We start from the raw sequence: 26,267 nt of genomic DNA, 5'->3' as shown, positions 1-26,267 counted from the left end.
GTATAGCCCCCATATAACGGTACCTCCCGATATTTGGTATTTTGATGATATTAGCGACATTATTCACCGGAATTGTGTAAAATTTGGTATTTTGGTTAGAACGGTAGAGATCGATCCATTCTCTCTGGTACCCTGCCACAAAGGGTCAAAATTTTGAATAACCAAAACGTTTATAAAATCCGAAATAAGCATCAGGTTCCTTTTATATATCAAACCTCCCTTTTTTCCATTAGCAAATGATCCGTTGTGAGGATGGGATATATCTACTTGCTACATTTCAATATTTCCATCAATGGACCATTCATTCTAGTACCTCCATTATGATGTCTTACTCCTTTGGAAGTCTGTTTTTTTATAAATCCTTCATGAAATAAAACCACAATTTATAGATACATAAATTCCTTATAGTAAAATATATTTTGTTCGATATTCAAGTTTTACAAAGTTCTTAACTCATTAACCTATTTTTTCCTTGGTGGCAACCAATTTAAAGCTTCATAAACTGATTAACTGTCATTATTTTAAAATCTTTGGCATTCAGTCGAACGCATTCCTTTGCCTCGAATTCGAGATGAAGAACACAACTCGATGAAGTCATCATAAAACCATTTTTCGAAAATTTATAATGCTTGATGTCGGGGTGATTTTCCAATATTAATTCTATGTAGACAAATATTGCCGGATATTTGGCGTTCAGTGTCAGACTGTAGCTGTTCATTTTGACGTTGACTTGGGAGCTGCAAAATACATTGGAAATAAGGATCTGAAAAAAGAAAGAATTTTATTTTATCTTAATTCCGAAGGAAATGAAAATTGTTGTTGTTGGCTTACTTGTATCTGAGGATCTTTGATAGCCTGAACACTGCTAAACGAGGCAGGGAAATAAAATGTCCTAGCCAATGCCATGTTATTTCGTTGCAGCACAAATTCCACAAAACTGTTGTAGTTGGTAAACTCTCCTTGAAAGATGTCATCCACGGGTATTACCTTGTCGTAGTGAACGCCATTTGGTACCTGGAATTGAGAAAGGAGTTACAATTATTTATAATTTACTAGCAAATGCCTGCTATTTCGTGTGCGAAATAAGGAATTTATGTTAAGAGCATTCTTTACCCCGCAATAGAATGTATTAAATAAGTATCTTCCACAAATACCAAATTCCCTATTCCCGGCGAAGTGCTTGCTTGAGGTGATCGACACTTTGGTATTTTTTGGTGCCAATCTTGCTTTCCAAAATACTCCAGACACAATAGTTCAACGGATTGGTATCCGGAGATTTTGGTAGCCATTTTGCGCTGGAAATGAAGGAATCCCTATTTGTAATCATTCTTAGGTGGCGCGATGGTGCGGAGTCCTGTTGGAATGTCCAAGGTCTCCGGCCAAAAATTTTACGTGCCCAAGGCTTTTAATACACCCTCCAGAATATTTTCGCGATAATATTCGGCATTTATTCTGATGCCACGGTCGATTAATACGAGCGGAGAGCGACCATCCGCTGTTATGGCGGCCCACACCATCACCATGGCCGCGCTTGAGTTCTGGTAGCCAACCGCAGGTACACATTTTCAGCTGACCTCTTTGGCAAGTAAACACGATTATTTTGTTTGTTTACAAACTGCTGGACAAGAAATGTTTTCTCATCGGAGAAACCCAAATTCCGCAGTTCACCACTTTCGGCCAAGCGAAGCGGAAATATCATAAAATTTTAGAATTGTTGGAATTGGTCACCTTTGGCACGAATTATGGACTTCAAACGTCAATGAAACCGTCACACGCCGTCCGAATGTTGCTCTGCGGTATTTTGTCCCATTCCCGGTGAAGCGCTTGCTTGAGGTGATCGACACTTTGGTATTTTTAGTGCCAATCTTGCTTTCCAAAATACTCCAGACACAAAAGTCCAACGGATTGGTATCCGGAGATTTTGATGGCCATTGTGTGCTGGAAATGAAGCGAGAAACCTCATATCGTAACCATTCTTGGGTGGCGCATGCAGAGTGCGATGGTACTGAGTCCTGTTGGAATATCCAAGGTCTGCGGCCAAAATGTTTGCGTTGCCAAAACTTTAATACACCCTCCAGAATATTTTCGCTATAATATTCGGCATTTATTCTGATGCCACGGTCGATTAATACGAGCGGGAAGCGACCATCGGCTGTTATGGCCGCCGAAACACCATCACCATGACCAGCGCTTGAGTTCTGGTGGCCAACCGAAGGTGCACATTTTCAGCTGACCTCTTTGGCATCGTTGCTTTTGTTTACAAACTGCTAGACAATGAATGTTTTCTCATCGGAGAAACCCAAATTCTGCAGTTCACCACTTTCGGCCAAGCCAAGCAACTCTTTAGCTCTCTTTGAGTCTATTTTCTTTCTGTTGCAGTGTAAGTGCTTGCACTTTTTGGAATTTCAATGGCCTTACCCCGAGCTCGTTTTTCAATATTTGCGGAATGGAATATTGCGATACGTTCAGCTCACGAGCCATTTTTCGGCTACTGCGTCGCTACCTTATTTTTCAAACCATTTCTGCTGATGTTCTTGTTTTCTTCCGTCCACTTCCTTTACGACTATTTAGCATTTTTGTACTTTTTAGGTACTAAGAATTCCCAAATCATCTCTCAAACAAATTTAAAGCACTATTCGACAAATTTAGTACCATATAGTACATTCCGTATAATTGTAAAACGTATTTCCAAAACCACCTTCTTATATCAACCCTATTTCCGCAGACTTAATTCTCATGTCATATTTCAAGTTTTTACCTATACTTGTTCTCAGTTCTCCCACCATTTAAATTATACCAAATTTAGTACCTTTTAGTACACATAAGTACGAATTTCCGAAACTATGTACATACCTCAGTCCTAAATGCAATACTAATCGGTTCGCCCAAATGGAAATTGTACCAAATTTAGTACCAATTCCCAATTTCAGAATTGCACCCCTATCGGTTCGCCCAAATACATATTGAAGCATATATGGTACTATTTAATACATATCCCAATCCTACACTTCAACAGTCATCCTAATTCCAAATTTCAGGATTCTATCCCTATCGGTTCGCACAAATCCAAACTGTACTAAAAAAATTGTTACAAATTTCCAAATTTCCCACACCAATTCTACACTCAAAATTTCCAGAACTGCCTCCATACCTCAATCGTACAATCCTATAGAAATCTTATTTTCAAATTGCCGAATTCCAGATCTATCGGTTCATCACAAATACAAGTTATACAATTTTTAGTACCATTTAGTACTCCGATATACAAATTTTCAAAAATACCTACACATCCCAATCCTACACTCCGGCAGTAATCTTACTACCAATTTTCAGCTTCATTGATTCACCCAAATCCAAATTGTACAAAATTTAGTATCATTTAGTACACGTAAGTACGATTTTCGAAAACTTCCAAATCCAAATTGTACCAAATTTAGTGTCATTAAGTACTACTTTCCAGAACTTCCTACATTCCATAATCTTACAATGCAATATTAATATTATTTTCATGGATTTCAGAACTCCGACTCGATTGGTTCTCTCAAAATTTAAATTGTACCAATGTTAGTACAATTTAGTATACATAAGTACAAATTTCAAAAACTACCTAAATTCCTCAGTTCTAGAAGTCCAATAACGATCTATTTCTAAAATTCAGAATTCCAACTCTCTCGTTTCACCCAAATCGAAATTGTATCAAATTTAGTACAATTTAGTACTTTTTGTGCACATAAATCGAAATTTCGAAAACTTCTCCTATGTCCCAGTCCAACACTGCGCCAGTAATTTTAATTTGAAATTTCAGTATTCCAGCTCCATCCGTTCCTCCAAATTCAAATTGTACTAAATTTAGTACCGTTTAGTACTATATATATGTATACATGAGTACACACATCCAAAACTACCTCCTTACATCGATCCTAATCGTCTACCTTGATTCCTTTTCCAGATTTCAAGTTTTTAACACTAACCGTTCACATGATACGAAATGGTACCAAATGTAGTACATATTAGTACTTTTCGTACACTTACACAGTGCGAATTTCCAAAAACCCTTTAGAACACCGATTATACACTCCATCAGTGAGCCTCATTCTACATTTAAGAGTTCCGGCTCTACGGCTTCCTCAAATACAAAGGGTACCATATTTAGTACCTTTTAATACTTTTTGTACCGTTCTATTACGAGTTTCCAAAAACCCAGCCATATTTTACCCCTTCTAATCAAGAATGACCTCACCCAAAATTTCAAGATTCTAGCTTCAACCGTTTCGTCTGGGCATTGATAAATCGTTAAGTCAGTCAGGTATGGATCTTTAGTATCTCTGCATTAATTGGTTAAAAGGGGCGACACATAAGTGGATTTTTATAGACATGTTTTACGGTTTAAGGGTTGTAGAAATTGAAACACCTTACCATCGTTACAGGCCATGTTGTGGTATTCTTTGGAAACAGCTGAGACCATTTGTAAATATTCATTGAGACCTGCAAGCCGTCGGTATTTATTTCGAATAGATCGCATATCAGAGAGACATTTAGGGATCGAATTTTACTCTCATACAAGGCGGTTATGGCAATGGGCGCCAGAAATTCCTTGGACCAATAGTGCAGCAGCTAAGAAAAAAAAAATAAAATGAATTTAATTAAAAAAAGTAAATAAAACAAATAAAAAAGTTTTGAATACCTTCCACCATTTGCACAAGCTATTACAATATTCAAATGCGGAACTTGAAAAAAAATCTGTTTATAATGTAGGTAAAATCATCGAAATACCGAATATAAGGAGGTACCATAGGGGTTGTAAAACGTGGACCTGCACAGACAATTTTCTGTCATAGGCTGTAGTATCCATTACGAACTTCAAATGCGAAATTTGATACAATTCCGGTAAATAAATGTCGCTAAAATGATCAAAATATCGGGGGGTACTGTTATATGGGGGCTATACGAAGACGTGGGCCTGCACAGACAATTTTCTGTCATAGGCTGTAGTATTCATTATGAAATTCAAATGCCAAAATTGAAATAGTTCCGGTAAATAATGTCTCTAAAATCATTAAAATACCCAATATCGGGTTATATGGGGGCTATACGAAGATGTGGACCTACATGGCTCATTTTCTGTCTTAGGATGTAGTATCCATTACGAACTTCAAATACAAAAATTGAGACAATTCCTGTAAATAATGTCGCTAAAATCATCAAAATACCGAAAATCGGGAGGTACCGTCATATGGGGGCTATACGAAGACGTGGACCTACATGGCCCATTTTCTGTCTAAGGCCGTAGTATTTATTACAAACTTTAAATATTAATTTTGAAAAAATTCCGTTAAATAATATCGCTAAAATTATTAAAATACAGAATATCGGTAGATACCGTTATATGGGGGCTATACGAAGACGTGGACCTTCACAAACAATTTTCTGTCTTAGGCCGTAGTATTCATTACGAACTTCAAATACCAAATTTGAAACAATTCGGGTGAATAATGTCGCTAAAATCATTAAAATACCGATTATCGGGAGGTACCGTTATATGAGGGCTATACGAAGATGTGGACTTACATGGCCCATTTTCAATACCAAAAGTCCTGCATACATAATACACATTTGAGTAAAATTTTATCAACCCACTTCATTTAGTTCGGAAGCTAAAGTGATTTCCACAGACGGACACACTGGCGGACATTGATAAATCGACATAGAATTTTTTGCTGATCAAGAATATATATACTTTGTGGGGCCTAAAATGTAAATTTCGAGGTGTTACAAACGGAATGACAACCTTAATATACCCTCCATACTATGGTGGAGGGTATAAAAATCTGAACACACCTTATAATTTCCATAGTAATCAATGGCGGACCATGACGGCGCAACCCAGACATCATTCAGCTGCCAATACAAAGCACCCATTGTTCGATGTTCGGTATCGCGTAGACTGCGATACAACTCTGTCTCGGTTTTCGTGGCCATAGCCTGTGAGATTTGACTGAAATATACCAAAGCTTCCAAATAATTGGCATCCTCCGGCAGCGGCAGAGGAAAATGAATTCGCACCAAAGGTGTTATGGCCATCATGCCCAGTGGATGATGTTGACGATGTTCTATCAAATCGGCTAGATTATCCTCAGCACCCAGTGTGCGTTGCCAAGTCTGTAAAGAAGGTAAACTTTGGAAACCATATTCCGAAGCAAATCTTGGGCGGGGATATATGGAGGGATTCCAACCATCCTTGAAAATGTCATAGAAGTGGACTAAAATAAAAGAATAATTCATTATTTCTATTATTATTGTTTTTCTTCCGAACTCACCATCTCCATAATTTGGATCTTGAGGATTTGCCGATATATAATTATCTCTCGCCGATTCTTTGCCATTTGATGGCGACGAGACCAAAGGCAATGGTCGTGTTGCATGTTCCAATGCCTTTAGTTCATGTACTACCGTAGCTATATACAATTGCCGATATTCTGTCTTAAAACGTTCCTCAACTGTGCCATACCAATTTTGCGCTATGGCCACCTCATTTTCATTATTTGTCGCAAATATGGCGATACTTGGATGATGGGCAATACGTTGAGCATTTTGTATAACCTCTTTACGTACGGAAGCCAAAAATGAATCTGTAACGGGATACATGGCACAGGCAAACATCATATCCTGCCATATCATTATGCCCAACGAATCGGCCATTTCATAGAAATATTCGGACTCATAGATGCCACCACCCCAAACGCGTATCATATTTTGATGCGTGTCCTTGGCTGCTTGCAGGAGGTGTTTAACTGAAAGATGGGAAATACATATACAGGGTGAGATGATAAATGCCACTCGTCCGACAGCTGTTAAAATTATTCCAGTGACAGCTCATTATATTGTTTACAAGTGAGTGAGAATTTTCCACAAAAAAAAGTTATTCGTGATGGAATTCAAGCGGAATATTGTGATTTCTTTATATTTGGCTGAAAACCCACAAGTGGCTGTCGTTAGAGCACACCAGCATTTAAATGTGAATAAATCTTTTGTGTCTCATGCCATCGCTCGTTACTGGGATACTGGTAGCGTAGCCCGACGTCAAGGAAGTGAATGGAAGAAAACAGCAACATCAGCAGAAATGGTTCGAAAAGTAAATAAAGGACTTGATCGAAACCCGCGTTACAGTGGCCGAAAAATGACTCGTGAGCTGAACATATCGCAAGATTCCATTCGGCAAATATTGAAAATGAGCTCGGGTAAAGCCATTGAAATGCCAAAAAAAAAAATACAAAAAAACATAGACATACGGACGGATGAACTGGCAAGCATAAGTCGACTCAAAATTTGATTTTATGTGGATCATACTCGTTTATAATTGTTTCTCCTACAGCTACCTAATAACTTGTAATGATTATTTTGTACAGTACATTTTCTATAACTCCTAAAAGTATGCTCCATTTTCAGTCTTATTGTTATTGGTGATGAGTTACAAAGTAGAGAACTAGATGGTTTATTCAAAATGACATACGACAAACTTTCAGATTTTAACCACACGAGACTGAGGTATAGGGTATATTTATACCTTCCACCTTGGAAAGGAGGGTATATTATCTTTGTCATTCCGTTTGTAACAAGTCTAAATATTCGTCGTAGACCCCATAATGTATATATATTCATAATCAGCATAAAATTCTAAGTCCGTCAGTCTGTCTGTCTGTTGAAATCACGATACAGGCCACATTATTTGACATAGAGCGTCAAAATTTAGCTAAATAATTTGTATTGTGTTTGGAGGTTGGTATTGAAAATTACATATATCGGTCCACGTTTTGGTATAGCCACCAAATAACGGTACCTCCCGATATTCGGTATTTTGATGATTTTTGCCGCATTCTTTCAATCATTTGTCTAAAAATTGGTATTTGTTGGTCATAGTTCGTTCTAGCTCCGGTGACGGAACATTGCATGTATAAGTCCACGTTTTGGTATATCCCCCATATAACGGTACCTCCCGATATTCGGTATTTTGATGATTTTTGCCACAATTTTTTCACGGATTTGTTTAAAAATTGGTATTTGTAGGTCATAATTGGTTGCAATGTTTCCATTACCCTAAGGTGTAGGGTATTAAAAGCTCGGGCCGGCCGAACTTTATGTTTTTTTACTTCTGTGTGCATTTGTTTCTAAAATTCAGAAAAAAAAATAAGTCGAGTTAAGTGAAAATTGCTAGAGGTCCGATATATACAGGGTGAGAGGAAAAAACTGCAACCAACTTCAGACTGCTGTTGAAATTATTCCAGTGCCAACTCATTATATTGTTTACAAGCGTACAAAAGTATTTTGGTGAGAGTTTTTCAAAAAAAAAAGTTATTCGTGATGGAATTCAAGGGTGATAGTGTTATTTCTTTATATTTGCCTGGAATACAACAAGTGGCTATCGTTGGAGCACTCCAGCACTTAAATGTGAATAAATCTTTTGTGTCTCGTATCATCGTACCATGTCTCGGTAGCATAGCCCGACGTCAAGGAAGTAGATGGGAGAAAACAGTAACATCAGCAGAAATGGTTCGAAAAGTAAAGAAGCGACTTGATCGACACCCGTGTCGCTGTGGCCCGCGAGCTAAACATATCGCAATATTCCATTCGGCAAATATTGAAAAATGAGTTCGGGGTAAAGCCATTGAAATTCCAAAAAGTGCAAGAGCTTACACCGCAACAGAAAGTCATTGAAATTCCAAAAAGTGCAAGAACTTACACCGCAACAGAAAGAAAATAGACTCAAAAAAGGTAAAGAGTTGCTTCGCTTGGCCGAAAGTGGTGAACTGCCGAATTTGGTTTTCTCCGATGAGAAAATATTCGTTGTCCAGCAGTTTGTAAACAAACAAAATGGTCGTATTTACTTGCCAAAGAGGTCAGCTGAAAATGTGCACCATCGGTTGGCCACCAGAACTCAAGCGCCGGCCATGGTGATGATAGCAGCCGATGGTTTCTCTCCGCTCGTATTAATCAGAATAAATGCCGAATATTATCGCGCAAATATTCTGGAGGGTGTATTAAAGCCTTGGTCACGCAAACATTTTTGCCGCAGACCTTGGACATTCCAACCGGACTCAGCACCATCGCACTCAACACGCGGCACCCAATAATGGTTACAAAATGAGGTACCTCGCTTCATTTCCAGTGCACAATGGCCAACCAAATCTCCGGATACCAATCCGTTGGACTATTGTGTCTGGAGTATTTGGGAAAGCAAGGTTGGCACTAAAAAATACCAAAGTGTCGATCACCCCAAGCAAGCGCATCGCCGGGAATGGGTCAAAATATCGCAGAACAACATTCGGGCAGCATGTGACGGTTTCATTGGCCGTTTGAAGGTCATAATTCGTCCCAAAGTTCACTAATTCAAACAAAACTAAACTTATTCACAATTTGATGATATTTCCGACATTTCTTGCTTTCATTCAATAAAATTTAAAAAAAAAATGTAAAAATTATGGCGTTTGACTTTGTTGCAGTTTTTTTATCTCACCCTGTAATTTAGTACCAAGTTTGAACCAGATCGATGAGAGAGGAGTACCCCAATTATCGCGTAGACGAGAATATTTCACCAGATTGACTCTTACGTCCTGAATCGAATTCTTTTGCAATGATATATGGTCCAAAGCCGTTATTTCTTTGAAGCTTATTTTAGCCGTATAAAACAATGTATACCCTCTGGATCCATGAGTTTAACAAATAAATTTTCAGATTTAAAATGCAGCCACAAAATGTGCACTGAAATACAGATTTTCAAATGCCAACCTGAACAGGTGCCATAAAGAATTGATTTGTTCAACAAGAACAAAAATGCAGGTAATCCTCCGAAATCAAAGTTATAAGGGCCGAAAAAATATTTAAGTTTTAAACATTTCCCCCAATAACCCTATCGCATCGTCGTTATTATTTCAAACTTATTTCGGGATTACATCGTTGACTTCGTCATTAATCAAATAAGGCTTCGCCTATAAATAATGCAATTTCATGACAATTTAATTCAATTCGTTTTCATTGAGAATGTGACAAGTGTTTTGGCCATAAAACTTCACTCGTAACAAGGTTCTGATAACGCAATACGCTCCCCTCTTGCACAATTTTTTGTGTATAAATGAATAATAATACAAATACATTTGATTATGTTACGTGTGTTTCTTTAAGACCTTGCACTTGCCGGTTCTTTTTTCTGCACCACAAAATATAGATCTAACTGTCATAAATATCGTCATATGGTGTTGTTAATACTTACTTCGTTTTTTATCGCGACTAAATTCTGGTAATATATGACCCGGTATATAGTTGCTGCCTTTCATGAAGATCTCGTTGTCATTGACTTTGAAGAGAAACGTATTGCCGCTACCTAAAAGAGAATAGAAATAAAAAATGGAATGGTTAAGTTTACAAAAAAGTAAGAAGATAAGAAAATTTTAAACTTTTCTGAGATATCGGTAAATATCGTATAATATTTGGACAATTAAATGGGCCAGTTATCAATGGCATTCTAATTTAATGAAATATTTATTGACTAACTGAGTGAAAATCAATGCCCACATTAAACGGCTAAAGCTAGAATCTTGAAATTTTGCACGAGGGTCCATTGTGGTGGCGTAGGCTGGATTATTGAAAATTCTAAAAGGGTACGAAAAATACTAAAATGTAAAAAAATGTAATACTGAAACGTAGTGAGCTAGAATTCAGAAGGTTAGATGGAACCTTGCTCTCAGATAATGGCTGCCCTTCCTCCGGAGAGAGTATTATCTAGACCATTCACCACTACCGGTGTTGATTTTGCAGGTCCCCTTGATCTTAAATCATTTACAGACCGTTTTTCTAAAATCACTAAAGGCTACGTCTGTGTTTTTTTTTTGTCTGCTTTTCTACAAAAGCAATACATATTGAGGCTACTTCGGATTGGTCTACGACAAAATTTTTAACAGCTTTTCATCGCTTTATCTCCAGACATGGTTGTCCAAAAACCATTTTTTCTGATAATGGCATCAACTTCGTTGGAGCTTCAAGGGAAATCGAAAGTAATTTTAAAATAGTTCTATGTGAAAGTCATAATGACTTCTAACTTGTTCCACACTGCAGTATCAGGAACTTTCATGGCAATTTATTCCCACTGGCGCCCCCCATATGGGTGGTGTATGGGAGGCCGCCGTGAAAAGTTTTCGTAAGTGGCATTTTCTCTTTGGAACCCCAATCCTTGCCCCTCCGAAGCCAGTAATTGACGAAGCGCCTTTGCATCCGGTAAATCGGTTTCGGAAACTGAAATCTCTCACTCAGCAACTCTGCCTACGGTGGAAGGATGAGTATTTGAAGAGCTTGCACAAAAGATACAAATGGAAGTTTCCGCAACGCGATCTCCAAAAAGGCGACTTAGTCGTAATTAGACATGAAAATATTCCTCCCACTTCGTGAAAATTAGCGGTTCATCCGGGTTCTGATGGTCGAGTACGAGTCGCATTGGGTTCTTTTTATCTGTATTAGATGAAATATGAAAATGGAATATTTCGGTCTACTATATCTAGTACCTGAAGCACATTTTAACCTTTTTCTAAAAACTATCAGATATCTTATATAAACTAAAGGAAGAATTCGATAAAGTCCGAACCTGACACATCGCAATATTTATATCATATTTATTTAGGTCCGATACGAAATGGACGATATTGGACCATTCCTTCGTAACGTACTCCATAGAGGATCAACAATTTGAATAATCATAACAAAAGTCAAAATAATTAAAAAATCGAATGTTGGCTGAGGGTCAGGGTATTATGTCTTTGTGCATTTGTTTGTAACGGGCAAAAGGAAACGAACCCTATTGAAATTGGAGATAATTGGTAAAAATTTAGATATAGCTCCCATATATATCTTCGTCCGATGTGCCTTTTATTGTGCACCAAACGTGTAATATCAGTAGTATAGTATGGAATTTTGCACATACAACCAAATTAGGCCTGAAAATAAGTATGCAAAATTTGATCGAAATCGGTTCAGATATAGCTATAGCTCCCATATATATTGTTCATCCGATTTGTTATTTTTGTCCTCCGCAGCCCTAATATGCACTCTGTAACAACAATATTTGGGGGAATATATCAAATGCAGCTCAGAAATACCATTGCTTAATTTTATCGAGATCGGTTCAGATTTGGATATAGCTCCCAAATATAACTTCGTCCGATTTACCTTTGATTGTCCACCAAACGTCTAATATTTGCCCAAATGGGATCGAATTTGGCACATACCGAATTGAGTCTAGAAGGTAGTATGCCAAATTTGGTGAAGATCGGTTCAGATATAGCTATAGCTCCCATATATATTATTCATCCGATTTGTTGTATTTGTTACCCACAGCCGTAATATGCACTCCGTAACAACGATATTCAGGGAAATATATCAAATACAGCTCAGAAATATTTTTGCCAAATTTTATCGAGATCGGTTCAGATTTGGATATAGCTCCCATACATATCTTTATCTGATTTCAAATTAATTTTGCACCAAATGCGCAATACAAGTCCGAATTTAAAAGATACAAATGTTTGGCATATTTAGTCCATTGAATTTTAAATTATAATTATAATCATAGGGTGTATGATTAAATTCTCCCATAAAAACTTTTAATTATTATGTGGAGCTCAACTAAATTAGCAAAGTGGTGTAGGGTATCATAAAGTCGGCCCCGCCCGATTTTAGGACTTTCTTTATTGGTTTTTAACTGTTTGTTTTTTTGTCGTTTTAATCATATTTTTCATTCAATTTTTGCCCATTTTCGGAATTCAGAATTATGTTGAGACTCTCGCACTAGAAACCTGGGCGAATATTCTCAATTATGATTTTGGGCATAGCACTTCAAGCACACATACCCTGGGTTAACTTGCGGTGTAGGGTATACAAAACCTCTACGATTGACCCAAAATTGGGTGTGTCTTCATCAATTATTTATTTGTTGTTGCATTTGTCCAAACAATGACAACCTAATCTTCGAATGACAAATAAAAAATTAGTTGTCAGTTTATTGTCTATTTTATAACCGCCGAGATAATGATGAAGCAAATGTATTCATCATTTATTGACATAAAAAATATTTACGCCACAAAAACAAAATGTTTAAAATTAGATTCTCGTACAAAAAAAATCTGCTTCTGTTTCCACTTACCTTCCACCACGGGATCTTCCACCAATTCCACGGTACGAAAACCAATGCTAATCGATTTTTGTGAAGCAATTTTATTTTTGAGACTGGTGCCCCTCTTATCCAACCAAGCTTTGAGAGTAAAATGTAATGGATACAACTTTTGGCCACCATAACCATTTGGCCACCAAAGAGTAACTTCATCCTAAAAACAAACCAACACACACACACACATACACATGGATTATCATTACAAGATCACAATTGTGTGTGTTCAACTCACAAACTGCATTCAATGCCGCAATACTTACAATAGGAAAGGCCACTTGAAACTCAATTACTGGAGCCTTGTAACTAATTGGCGTTTTTACATGGTCACTGATAATTAGCGGATTCTTCAGAAGTTCTCTAAACGAATCAAGATCAATAACAAAATTTACATAATTCGTATAATTTTTCAATTTACTTGCCCCCATCATTGTTACAGGGTCTCAATTTAAAGTGGCCACCAAATACTTACACGGCATAGAATGTCAGTTCACCATAGAAATTCTGCCGCCCTGCACAGTCCATAAACACCCGAATATCCATTATCCAGTGTGTCGTATTTTTCCATGTGGCCACATCAACATCACGTATCACAGCCACATCATAATACTCCAAGGCTACCGATTTCCAAATACCCATCGAAGGTGCCGCCAGACCCCAATCCCATGAGAAACTAGCCTGCATTTTACGCAACATATTCATGTGACATTCCCCATGATAACGTGCACTGGGACAATTGGGTGGGACATCAAAGCCTTGAGCTTTCAACTCATTGGCCCTTTGGCGGGCCGCATAGACCGGTGACATTATCTCAATTTCGAGTAAATTTTCTTCTTGGAGAAACTGCGAAATTTCATAGGAATAGCGGACAAACATATTATCGGTACGGCCCAGGAGATAGTGATTAAGGCGCACCTCTGCCACAGTGTCGATGCCGTAGAGAGTTAAGTTTTTATAGCGAATATTCCGCATGGTGGTGGTGTTCACTGGAAGACAGTAGGAAGATTTTGAAAAGTTTTCATTACCTCTATTTATATAAACTAACCCATAAATTTATTGGTATATGTCCAATTATCGTAGGCAATCCAACGCATATCCACATCGTTCCATGAATCCAACACTTGTTCGCCATACAGTGCGGAATAGACACCACTCGGTAAAATTATATCCGAAACAGTTAAAGCTAGAATAAAGCAAATAAAAAAACATTAATTTCGGCGAGCGAAAATTTTAATACCCTCCACCTTAGGGTAAAGGAAACATTAGAGCCTATATACCAATTTTTGGGGAAATCATCAAAATACCGAATATCGGGAAATAGGCTATATGGGGCTATACAAAAACGTGGACCTATGCCTACAGTGTTTCACCAAAAGAGCTAGATCCCATTTAGATCAAAAAATACCAATTTCTAGACGAATCCGCGAAGAAATGTGGCAAAAACCATTAAAATACCGAATATCGGGAGGTACCGTTATTCCCGATATTCGGTATTTATGCTGATTATGAATATATATACTTTATGGGGTCTACGACGAATATTTAAGGATGTTACAAACGGAATGACAAAGTTAATATGAAAAAGTGGCTAATTAAAATAATAATCAGAAATATGAATTAATACATGGATGAATCAAATGGTCGTAATCTAAGAGACCTTGAAAAAAGCAAAAACAAAATTCATGTTCTTTTAGTCCTAAAAAAAAAAAATATTCAAATATTAACAATTGTTGGTCTATATTTCATATTCTTAGGATAAGATTATTTTATTTACGAATATTTTTCAAGACCCATATTTTTTGGTATAGCCCCCGGATTTCAATAATTTTAGCAGAATTTTTATCATCGTTTTTTTTTTTTTTTTAATTTTACAAGTTCCCATACGGTAAGTGGTATTTAAAGTTCGACCCTTCCGAAATTATCATTTTTTTTTGCCGGTATGGCGTTACAATATTTGTGGACATAAAACGATTTTTTTCAAGGTCCGTACGGTTTAAGAATATTTTTTCCAGGCCCATGTATTAATAAAAAAAAAGTTTTGAAATTTTCCAATTTTTTTTTTCAAGGGGCAATAAATCATAGCTCTTGGTAGAATATTTTTTAAACATTCCAAAACTATTCTTCAAAATCCCAGGAGCTAGAAAAAATATTCTTAAGAAGCTTAAATATTGTACCACCAATCCCCCATTAGAAAACCACTTTATTGGTATAAAAAACATATAAGTTCAGCCGGGGCGAACTTTTAATACCACCACCGAAAGGAGCTCGCAAATTTTCAGAAAATAAAGCTTAAATTATTAAAATACCAAATATGAATTTGGTATTTGGTTCTCTTGAGAACTCCAAATATCAATTTTTAAACGATTCCGCTGGAAAATGTGGCTTAGTTTAGCAAAATACGAAAACATCGAAATATGGGGTTATAAGAAAATGTCGGCATGTATTTCTGTATAAGCTCCAGATACCAAATTTGAAATAAAGGCATAGAGCACCAAAATATCGAATATTGCCAGGTACAGATATATGGAAGTTATACAAAAATATAGGGTGAGATAAAAAAAACTGCATCAAAGTCAAACGCCATAATTTTTACATTTTTTTAATTTTATTGAATAAAAGCAAAAAATATCGGAAATAGCATCAAGATTTAGAATAAGTTTAAATTCGTTCGAATTTGTCACCTTTGGCACGAATTATGGCTTTCAAACGGCCAATGAAACCCTCACACGCTGCCCGAATGTTTCTCTGCGGTATTTTGGTCCATTACCGGAGAAACGCTTGGTTGAGGTGATCGGCACTTTGATACTTTTTAGTGTCAATCTTGCTTTCAAAAATACTCCAGACACAATAGTCCAACGGATTGGCATCCGGAAATGTTGGTAGCCATTGTGCGCTGGAAATGAAGCGAGGAACCTCATTTTGTAACCATTCTTGGGTGGCGCGTGCTGTGAGCGATGGTGCTGAGTCCTGTTGGAATGTCCAAGGTCTGCGGCAAAAATGTTTGGGTGCCCAAGGCTTTAATACACCCTCCAGAATATTTTCGCGATAATATTCGGCATTTATTCTGATTAATACGAGCGGAGAGCGACCATTGGCTGTTATGGCGGCCCACACCATCAACATGGCCGGCGCTTGAGTTCTGGTGGCCAACGGAAGATGCACATTTTCAGCTGACCTCTTTGGCAAGTAAACACAATCATTTTGTTTGTTTACAAACTGCTTGACAGCGAATGCTTTCTCATCGGAGAGAACCAAAATCGGCATTTCACCACTTTCGGCCAAGCGAAGCAACTCTTTAGGTCTTTTGAGTCTATTTTGCGGTTCTGTTGCGGTGTAAGTTCTTGCACTTTTGGGAATTTCAATGGCTCGGGGTAAGCTCATTTTTCAATATTTGCCGAACGGAATATTGCCATATGTTCAGCTCAGGAGCCATTTTTCGGCCACTGCGAGGGGGGTTTCGATCAAGTCACTTTTCGAACCATTTCTGCTGATGTTGCTGTTTTCTTCCGTCCACTTCCTTGACGTCGGGCTACGCTGCCAGTATCACGGTAACGAGCGATGGTACAGGACAGAAAAAATCTATTCACATTTAAATGCTGGAGTGCTCGAACGATAGCCACTTGTGGTTTTCCAGCCAAACATAAGGAAATCACACAATCACGCTTGAATTCCATCACGAGTAATTTTTTTTTTTTTGGAAAATTGTCAACAAAATGCAGTTGTACGTTTGTATACAATATAATGAGCTATAACTGAAATAATTTTAAGAGCTGTCGGACGAGTGGTTTGGGAATGACAGCAGTCTGAAGTTGATTACAGTTTTTTCGTCTCACCCTGAGAGAGAGAGAGAAAGAAATAACTGGTTGGTCCAATAGGCCTTGGTTCAATAGCTTCAAGAAATATTTTTAAAAAATTTACGATTATTGACCCAATATGTGTAAAGAAGTATATTTAAAAAAATTAAGATTATTCATAATATAGTCCCCGAAAATATCCAGGATAATTGATAAAATTGGCCGCGAAATTATAATTTAAAATAATTACAATTATTGGTCCAATATTATGAATGTAAATATATTATTATTAGTCCAATAGATCTTGAAAAATATTTTTAAAAAATCCACGATTTTTAATTCAAAAACTCACGAAAAAAATATTATTAAAAATCCATGATATTTATACATTCCGTTGCAAACTCTCTGTACCAATTTTTCAACAATTCCGAGGACAAATGTGAATGAAAAAATCAAAATACCGAGGTTCGGGGGAATATTGGGATATATGGGGGCTTTACGAAAACGTGGAACGACATATCTCATTTGCAATACCAACCATCCCAGGGACAACACAAACTATTGTGCGAAATTTCGAATATTTAGAGGTTTTACAAATCAAATGACAAAATTAATATATCCTCCATACCAAGGTGGAGGGCATAAAAATCCATGACTTTATATTCTTTTTCCTGTAGACCAGTGTTATAATTCAAAACAGATTTCAAACAGCTTGCAAATCGCATACGATAACACCAAGAAACTTAAACAGCTGTTAATTGATACAAATTTAATCAAATCAATTCGCTCGAGCAACAACAACAAAAGCAGTTAATTTGATTGCTTTTATGGGATAGGTCGTGAAAAACGGTGACATTCATATTTTGAAAAAATACTTTTGGCAGATTTTTTTTCAGACTCAACAAATATCTCCGTAACTTCCATTAAAGCTGATTCAAAATCATATTTGCCTTTATTTTCATTTGATTTCATATTACAGACGTTATACTAATCTTTATGGCTTAAGGACGCACACACACATCGATATAGCAATTAGAATTACGTTTAATTATCTTTCCGATAAACAAAAACGTCAATTCAAATTGAGTCTTCAATGGAATAATGCCTATTGCGTTGATTAGTGGAGATATTGATTGATTATAAACAAATATGTGAGTGAATAGTAGTAAGTATTGGCAAATATTGAGACTCACAGTATCATAGTATCTATAGGGTATCATATTAACCCATAATCACAAAGCTATCGTTTTCATGAAGGGATACAGGGTGAGATAAAAAAACTGCAACAAAGTCAACCGCCATAATTCTTAAATTTTTTATTTAATCAAATTTTGAAATACGTTTAGATTTGTTCGAATTGGTAACCATAGGGACGAACTATGGCTTTCAAACGGCCCGAATGTTGCTCTGCAATATTTTTTGGTCAATTCCCGGCGAAGTGCTTGCTTGAGGTAATCGACACTTGGTATTTTTAAGTGTCAACCTTCCTTTCCAAATTACTCCAGAATATTCCAACGGATTGGTATCCGAAGATTTTGGTGGGCATTGTGCGCTGAAAATGAAGCGAAGAACCTCATTTTGTAACCATTCTTGGGTGGCGCGTGCTGAGAGCGATGGTGCTGAGTCCTGTTAGAATGTCCAAGGTCTGCGGCCAAAATATTTGCGTGCCCAAGGCTTAAGTACACCCTGCAGAATATTTTCGCGGTAATATGCGGCATTTATTCTAATGCCACGGTCGATTAATACGAGCGGAGAGCGACCATCGGCTGTTATGGTGGCTCACACCATCACAATGGCCGGCGCTTGAGTTCTGGTGGCCAACCGAAGGTGCACATTTTCAGCTGACTTCTTTGGCAAGTAAACACGATCATTTTGCTGTTGTTTACAAACTGCTGTTCAATGAATGTTTTCTCATCGGAGAAAAAAACAAATTCAGCAGCTCACCACTTTCGGCCAAGCGAAGCAAGTCTATTTTCTTTGCGTTGCGATGTAAGTTTTTGCACTTTTTGGAATTTCAAAGGCTTTACCCCGAGCTTATTTTTCAATATTTGCCGAATGGAATATTGCGATATGTCCAGCTCACGAGCCATTTTTCGGCCACTGCGATGCAGGTTTCGATCAAGTAGCTTCTTTACTTTTCGAAACATTTGTGCTGATGTTGCTGTTTTCTTCCGTCTACTTTCTTGACGTCGGGCTACGCTACGAGTATCACGGTAAAGAGCGATGGTACAAGACACAAAAGATTTATTCACATTTAAAAGCTGGAGCTCTCCAGTGATAGCCACCTGTGGTTGTCCAGCCAAATATAAAGAAATCACACTATCACGCTTGAATTCCATATGAACAACTTTTTTTCTGGAAAAATGCTTTTATACGTTTGTAAACAATATAATGAGCTGTCATTGGAATAATTTTAAAAGCTGTCGGAAGAGTGGCTTAGAAATGACAGCAGTCTGAGTTTGTTTGCAGTTTTTTCATCTCACCCTGTACTATTAAGATGGTAGCCCGCGAAAGGTAGAAGCTGAAGTGGATTAATTGCGTCGAAAAAAAGAATCACAAAGTATGTTTGTTATCTTCTGAAATACGAGTGGAAGGGAATTATTTTTAGCGAAGACCTGAAGAGAGTATTTTTTCATAGACGATCTTCTCTAAGGGTAAAATTACGTTTTTGACGACTTGAGGGGACTGATTTAATTCCATCAGTAATTCATAACTTTCTTTGTAGAGACTAAAAAATATCAAAAAGCAAGTTAGAAAATATCAGTCGGTTTAACGACAAATATTAAGTGTGATAATAAAATATATTTCGACTCGATTATTCCAAATGGGATGGTATCGAAGATATAGGGCAACATTTTCTATTTAGCAAATAGCCGATTTGAAATATTTGTTCATATTTTTTGGAAAATGTTGGTTATTGAAATATTGAGATGTGTCGAATTTGAATGAAATCAGATGCTCATTTCCCGTTTATTGAGGTTTATGGTTATTCAAAATTTTGACACGTTGTAGGGGAGGTACGTTCCGTCTATTCGTCACACCAGGTCTCGTGCTAATAAGAATATTGGGACGTGTCGAGTTTGATAGGGATCGGATGCTTAATTCACTTTTTATAAGCGTTTCAGTCATTAAAAATGTCAACCCAAAAGGAGTGGACCAATATATCTCACAGTCCTACCTGAGGTTGCGTTAATACAAATTTTAAAAGGTTTGAAATTTGATGGGAATCGGATGCTTTATTCGCGTTTTATGAGGCATACAAATATGCAAATCATTGATCCCCAGCAATTATGTAGATTATGTCTGTATTTTTTTTTTTTTTTTTTTTTTTTTTGCCATAATATGGTGGGGACTATGTCCGCTTCCAAAACGGTCATTATAACCATTTGGAGTAGACCGGACATAATCCCCAGAAAGATAACAAGGCTTAAGTTGAGTTTAGGGTATTATCATTGTGCATTCGTTAGTAACACGTAGAAGGAAGCGAGACAAGATCTTCATAAAATCACTTTCTGAGTTAATTTGTGCATGCCAGTCCTTCCGCCTGTCCATTTATTTTTGTGAACAAAATGTAGGTCGCATTTATTATCCGATTGAGATGAGCTTTTACAGTGTTTGTTTGGTCCAAGGACGAACTCTATTGAAATTGGTGAGAATCGGCCAATATTTGAATTGAATTTCGGCACATCCGACCGAATTCAGTCTAGAAGCAAGTACATCAAATGTGGTGAAAATCGGTTTAGATATAGCTATAGCTCCCATACATATGTTTCATCCGATTTGGGATTTTAAGTCTCTCACATGCGTAATATGCACTCCACAACAATGAATTTGGTACAGGTATCAGATAAAGCTCAGGAAAAAGTGGTTAAAATTTTATCAAGATCGGTTCAGATTTGGATATAGCTCCCATATAAACTGAATCTAGGCAATTTCGACTGAATTCAACCTAGAAACAAGTACTTCAAATTATTGTAAAAATCGTTTCAGATATAACTATAGCTCCAATATATATTTTGCATCAGATTTGGTGTTAAAGTCCCTTACATGCGTAATATGCATACCACAACAATATTTGATACCAGGTACAGATATAGCTCACAAATAAGTGGTTAAAATGTAATCCAGAACGGCTCAGATTTGGATATAGCTCCCAAATATCTCTTTATCTGATTTCAGTTTCTTTGTGCACAAAATGGCTATTATTAGCCCAAATGCATAGAATTTTGTCGATTCCGACTCAATTTATTCTAGAAACAAGAGCTCAAAATTTTGGGGAAAATTTGTTCCATACATGTTTCATCCGATTTGGGGTTTAAAGCCCCTCACATTCGTAATATACACTCGACAACAATAATATTTTGTACTGGGCATCATATACAGCTCGAAAATACCTCGGCCAAATATTATCGAGTTGGGTTCAGATTTTTATATACCTTCGATATACATCTTTATCCGAATTTACGGATGTCAGCCCAAATTGGATGGTGTTTTTCGTATTCAACCGAATTATTCCATTTGGTAAAACTCGGTCCGGTATACCTATTGCTCCAATAAATATTTTCTAATATAGTCCTTATACAGCAATGTTAGTTGGTATTAGAGTTACAGAAGCCTCCGTCATATTTGTTGAAAATCAATTCGGAGTTGGATATAGTTTCCAAATTGTGACTACCCTAAAGGCATGATGCGCATTCAAATAAGATTCATAGTTTCTATGTTCTGCTTCACATAAATTTCCAATATAAACATTTCTTGTTACGGAAGCTCTACTAAACATGCATACTGGGTTGGAAATACCAGGTTATCCGAATACGAAATCCGGGTTTTATCCGGCTCTACAAAACTGATATGTGCAAAAATGAAAGTATATGGAAATACCTATCCAACTATTGATGGGCGGCAAGGTAATTTGTTCGTGTTGAAAATACCTGGTTACCCGGTTATTGGTTCAAATAGGAAATCCTAGTTTTATCAACATCTGATGGGCGGCAAAATATTTTTTTTTATGTTGAAAATACCTGGTTACCCGGTTATTGAACTCGAAAGTTCGAATACAAAATCTGGGTTTTATTCGTTTCCCAAGAAGTGGTATATACAAAAAGAAAAGCTTTTATAAAAACCTATCAAGAAAGTGGTCATATGATGGGGTTGTATGAACCGGTTCCGGAGCAATACAATAACATAATTATTTTTGTACCGGAACATTTTGAAAGACCTCTAAAAAGTCGAAAATCACTGTAGGCTACCTTCAGATATTTTGTATTTTGGCTATTTAGACGACAACTTCAATGGAATTTGTTTAAAATCTAATGTTTGTAGTTCTTAATGGACTCTACCAGCGGGGTCTAAACATTGTTCATATTGGTCCACGGTTTCTTGTAACGGTACCATTCGATATTTGGTATGCTGGTGATTTTAGCCACTCGAAATGTATTCCATTCCCGGAAAATACATTTAAATATGTAATAGTGCCCAATTGAACAAAGAAGGTACTTAAATTATTTAAGTAAAAACCTATTTTTAGAATGGTCTTCAAAAGTTTGGGGTACACAGCTGCTGGAAAAACCCAAGGCTCTTTGAATAGCAAAATTTCTGTCGAGAAAATTTATTGAATTATCTATCAAAAAAAACAGTAAAGAAAGTCTTAAAGTCGGGCGTGGCCGTCTTTATGATACCCTACATCACTTTGCTAATTAAGAAGAGCTCCGCATGGCAATTAAAAGTTTTTATGGGAGAATTCAATCATACACGCTATGATTATAATTATAATTTAAAGTTCAAAGGACTAAATATGCCAAAGCATTTGTATCTTTTAAATTCGGACTTGTATTGCCCATTTGGTGCACAATTAATTTGAAATCGGATAAAAGTATATGTGGGAGCAATATCCAAATCGGAAAAGATCTCGATATTTCTAAGCTGTATTTGATATATTTCCCTGAATATCGTTGTTACGGAGTGCATATTACGGCTGTGGGTAAGAAATATAACAAATCGGACGAACAATATATATGGGAGCTATAGCTATATGTGAACCGATCACCGATTCACCAAATTTGACATACTGGCTTCTAGACTCAATTCGGTCGTAATTGCCAAATTTCATCCAATTTGGGCAAATATTAGACGTTTGGTGCACAATCAAAGGTAAATCGGACGAAGTTATATATGGGAGCTATATCCAAATCTGAACTGATCTCGATAAAATTTAGCAAATGTATTTCTGAGCTGTATTTGATATATTTCCCCAAATATTGTTGTTACAGAGTGCATATTACGGCTGCGGAGGAAAAAAATAAAAAATCGAATGAACAATATATATATATATGGGAGCTATAGCTATATCTGAACCGATTTCCATCAAATTTGGCATACTTATTTTCAGGTCCAATCTGATCGTACGTGCAAAATTCCATACTATTCGGTCTGATATTACACGTTTGGTGCACAATAAAAGGCAAATCGGATGAAGATATATTTGGGAGCTATATCTAAATTTTGACCGATTATCTCCAATTTCAATAGGATTCGTCCTTGGACCAAACAAATGATTTGTGCAAAATTTCATCTGGATTGGGTAATAAATGCGAACTGTACTTTGTTCACAAAAATACATGGACAGACGGGCGGACAAGCATAAATCGACTCAGAATGTGATTCTATGCAGAACATCAATAGGAACTATGGGTCTATCTCGTTTCCTTTTGCCCGTTACAAACAAATGCACAAAGACATAATAACCTGAACACCTTGTGGTGTAGTGTATAAAAAACAAAATTGTGGACAACATCCCACCCAAGAAAAATATGTATATCTCCCTATTTTCCCGTTCAAGTACCCACTTCAGATTTTTCAATGCTTCCCCAAGAACATCAATCAATTAAAGAATGTCATTAGCCGATAACGTCAAGATTTTGTTGATATTAGGCAACTGTGTTGTTGCTGCTGATTTTTTTTACTTCCATTCCAATTTTCATCATCACCAAAAAATTGACTCACTTTCATTTTGATTTTTCAGCGACCAGTTACGATTCAGGTAAACCACACTTATTGAGTCGGCTCGGCTCTCACGTGCCATGGCGAATAAAAATAGCAAAGTAATCACAGCAAACATTGTAAATGGGGTGCCATAAAACCCTGTCTTGTGAACACAGGAGTTAATTTTTAATCTCAACATTTTCTTTTCTTAATTTATATCACTTCAATTTTCTACTCGGAACAGTTGAAGCGAACCTTAAACTTTTAACACAAGAATAATCTCAATTTTCATATATTTTCAGTACACAAAACAAATTATCTTAATTATTTGAGTTTGCCGGCATGAATTTAATTTCAGTTTAATGGACGTTTTTATTATACAATTTACTCTTTTTTTTTTTTTTTTTTTGTTTTGTTCACTTCATATCATAATTTGTTTGTTGATAATTCACAAAAAAAAAAAAAAACAAAACGAATTAAAAACATTTGTTATGGTTCGAAAACTTTGATGCTTCCTTCCTAGCAGCGTTCGCACATTATTTCCATTTTTATTAGAATTTTCGAAGCGCTTCCATCGACTTGACCGCGACCACAAACAAATGACGACTGTTTGCCTTGCGGTTTCATTTCAAAGTTTCAATTGGAGAAGCTAGTGCCGCTTTGGCCGTTGGTCTGTTCATTCATGCATTTCTTCTTTTTTTATTTTTTCTTTGCATGCAAACCTTATCACAGTCATAAATATTGAAATACGTTCTTTGAGTATAAGAGAAAACCTCCAAAAAAAGAGAATGAATTAAGAGTTGGGAGTTAGAATGCGAGAGAGAATGTTTTGAAATGTATGAACGTTTGTGTACTAATCAGCGGTGCTCAAGAAGAAATATCTCTTTTCAGTCAAATTTCTCTTTTCTTATTTAAATCAAGAACTAGACAGTGTTAAGTCATTATTTATACAAATATTTTTTATCAATTTGTTTTATAAATTATTTTGGCAAACATTCGTGTTTAAAAACAATTAAATAGAACCGTAAAATATAAAGAAAAACAGAAGCTTAATTTTCTCTTAAATTATATCTTTTTTCTCTTCATGTTCTAGAACACGGTTTTGAGCACCGCTGGTACTAATAGATCATGCGTTCAAGTGTGGCCAATTTAGCGTGTTTTTTGAGGGTGGTATAATAGACTCAACCCATATGCTAGTAAAGAAAAGTCATAAGAAACCTTTAAATTATAGCAAAATCGGCTTGTAAATTCGGCTAAGACATTTAAACCTGGTTTTTATACCCTGCACCACATTGAGGTAAGGGTATTATGTCTTTGGGAATTTGTTTATAATATGGGAAGGAAGCGAGACAGACCCATAGTTACTTTTGAGGATTTTCATGGAAACACATTCTGATTCCGATTTATGCATGGCAGTCCGTCTGTCCGCCTGTCCATGTATTCTTGTGAATAAAATGCAGGTAGCATTTAATTTCCGGTTGAGATGAAATTTTGCAAACAATATTTGTGTGATCCAAGGACGACTATTGAAATTGGTGATAATCGGATCAGATTTAGATATAGCTCCCATATATCATCAACCGATTTCGGGTTAATTGTGCACCAAATGGCCAATATAAGTCCAAATGACTTGAATTTTGGGTCATTCCACCGCATTTGGTCTAGAAGCAGGTATTTGGGAAAAATCGGTACAGACATAGCTATAGCTCCCATATATACGTTTCATCCGATTTGATGTTAAAGTCCCTAACATTCGTAATATGCATTCGACCACAAAGATATTTGGTACCAGATATCTTATACAGCTCGAAAATATCTCTACCAAATTTAATTAAGATCGGTTTAGATTTTGATATAGCTCCCGCATATATCTTCAACCGATTTCGGGTTAATTGTGCACCAAATGGCCAATATCAGTGGTAAAGCCCTGAATTTCGGTACATCCGGCCGAATTCAGTCTAGAAGCAAGTATATCAAATTTGAAAAAAATCGGTTTAGATGTAGCTATAGCTCCCATATTCAGGGTGAGATAAAAAAACTGCCACCAACTTCAGACTGCTGTCATTTCCAACCAACTCGTCCAACAGCTATTAAAATTATTCCACTGACAGCTCATTATATTGTTTACAAGCGTACAAAAGCATTTTGATGAGAACTTTCCAGAAATAGAGTTATTCGTGATGGAATTTAAGCGTAATAGTGTGATTTCTTTATATTTGGAAAACCATAAGTGGCTATCGTTAGAGTACTCCAGCATTAAAAGGTGAAGAAATCGTTTGTGTCTC

At 36.6% G+C, this 26,267-nt stretch overlaps 1 protein-coding gene across 1 annotated transcript; it reads right to left on the bottom strand.

Annotated features, from left to right (window-relative positions):
- Positions 1 to 428: 428 nt before the first annotated feature.
- On the bottom strand, positions 429 to 24,381 carry LOC131800602 (beta-mannosidase-like). Its single transcript, XM_059131966.1, has 11 exons — positions 24,004 to 24,381; positions 14,253 to 14,390; positions 13,680 to 14,193; positions 13,471 to 13,567; positions 13,184 to 13,364; positions 10,265 to 10,375; positions 6,318 to 6,791; positions 5,839 to 6,260; positions 4,417 to 4,614; positions 832 to 1,014; positions 429 to 763 (listed from the first exon to the last, which is right to left on the bottom strand). Exons 1-11 carry the CDS (start codon positions 24,179 to 24,181, stop codon positions 488 to 490), a joined length of 2,772 nt encoding a protein of 923 aa, XP_058987949.1. The 5' UTR covers positions 24,182 to 24,381; the 3' UTR covers positions 429 to 487.
- Between the last annotated feature and the right edge of the window lie 1,886 nt (positions 24,382 to 26,267).

The sequence above is a fragment of the Musca domestica genome, unplaced genomic scaffold (genome assembly GCF_030504385.1).
Source record: "Musca domestica strain aabys unplaced genomic scaffold, Musca_domestica.polishedcontigs.V.1.1 1, whole genome shotgun sequence".
Classification (NCBI taxonomy): domain Eukaryota; kingdom Metazoa; phylum Arthropoda; class Insecta; order Diptera; family Muscidae; genus Musca; species Musca domestica.
This window is presented reverse-complemented; position numbering and strand designations above follow the sequence as displayed.

What these genes read in the sequence shown, in the direction of transcription:
- LOC131800602 (XM_059131966.1), bottom strand. Translation starts at nt 24,181, where the DNA reads ATGTTGAGATTAAAAATTAACTCCTGTGTTCACAAGACAGGGTTTTAT. An exon ending in GGAAGATCCCGTGGTGGAAG is followed by an intron (nt 10,376 to 13,183) that starts GTAAGTGGAAAC and finishes ATTCTCTTTTAG; the next exon opens with GTAGCGGCAATACGTTTCTC. An exon ending in AGATCCAAATTATGGAGATG is followed by an intron (nt 6,261 to 6,317) that starts GTGAGTTCGGAA and finishes CTTTTATTTTAG; the next exon opens with TCCACTTCTATGACATTTTC.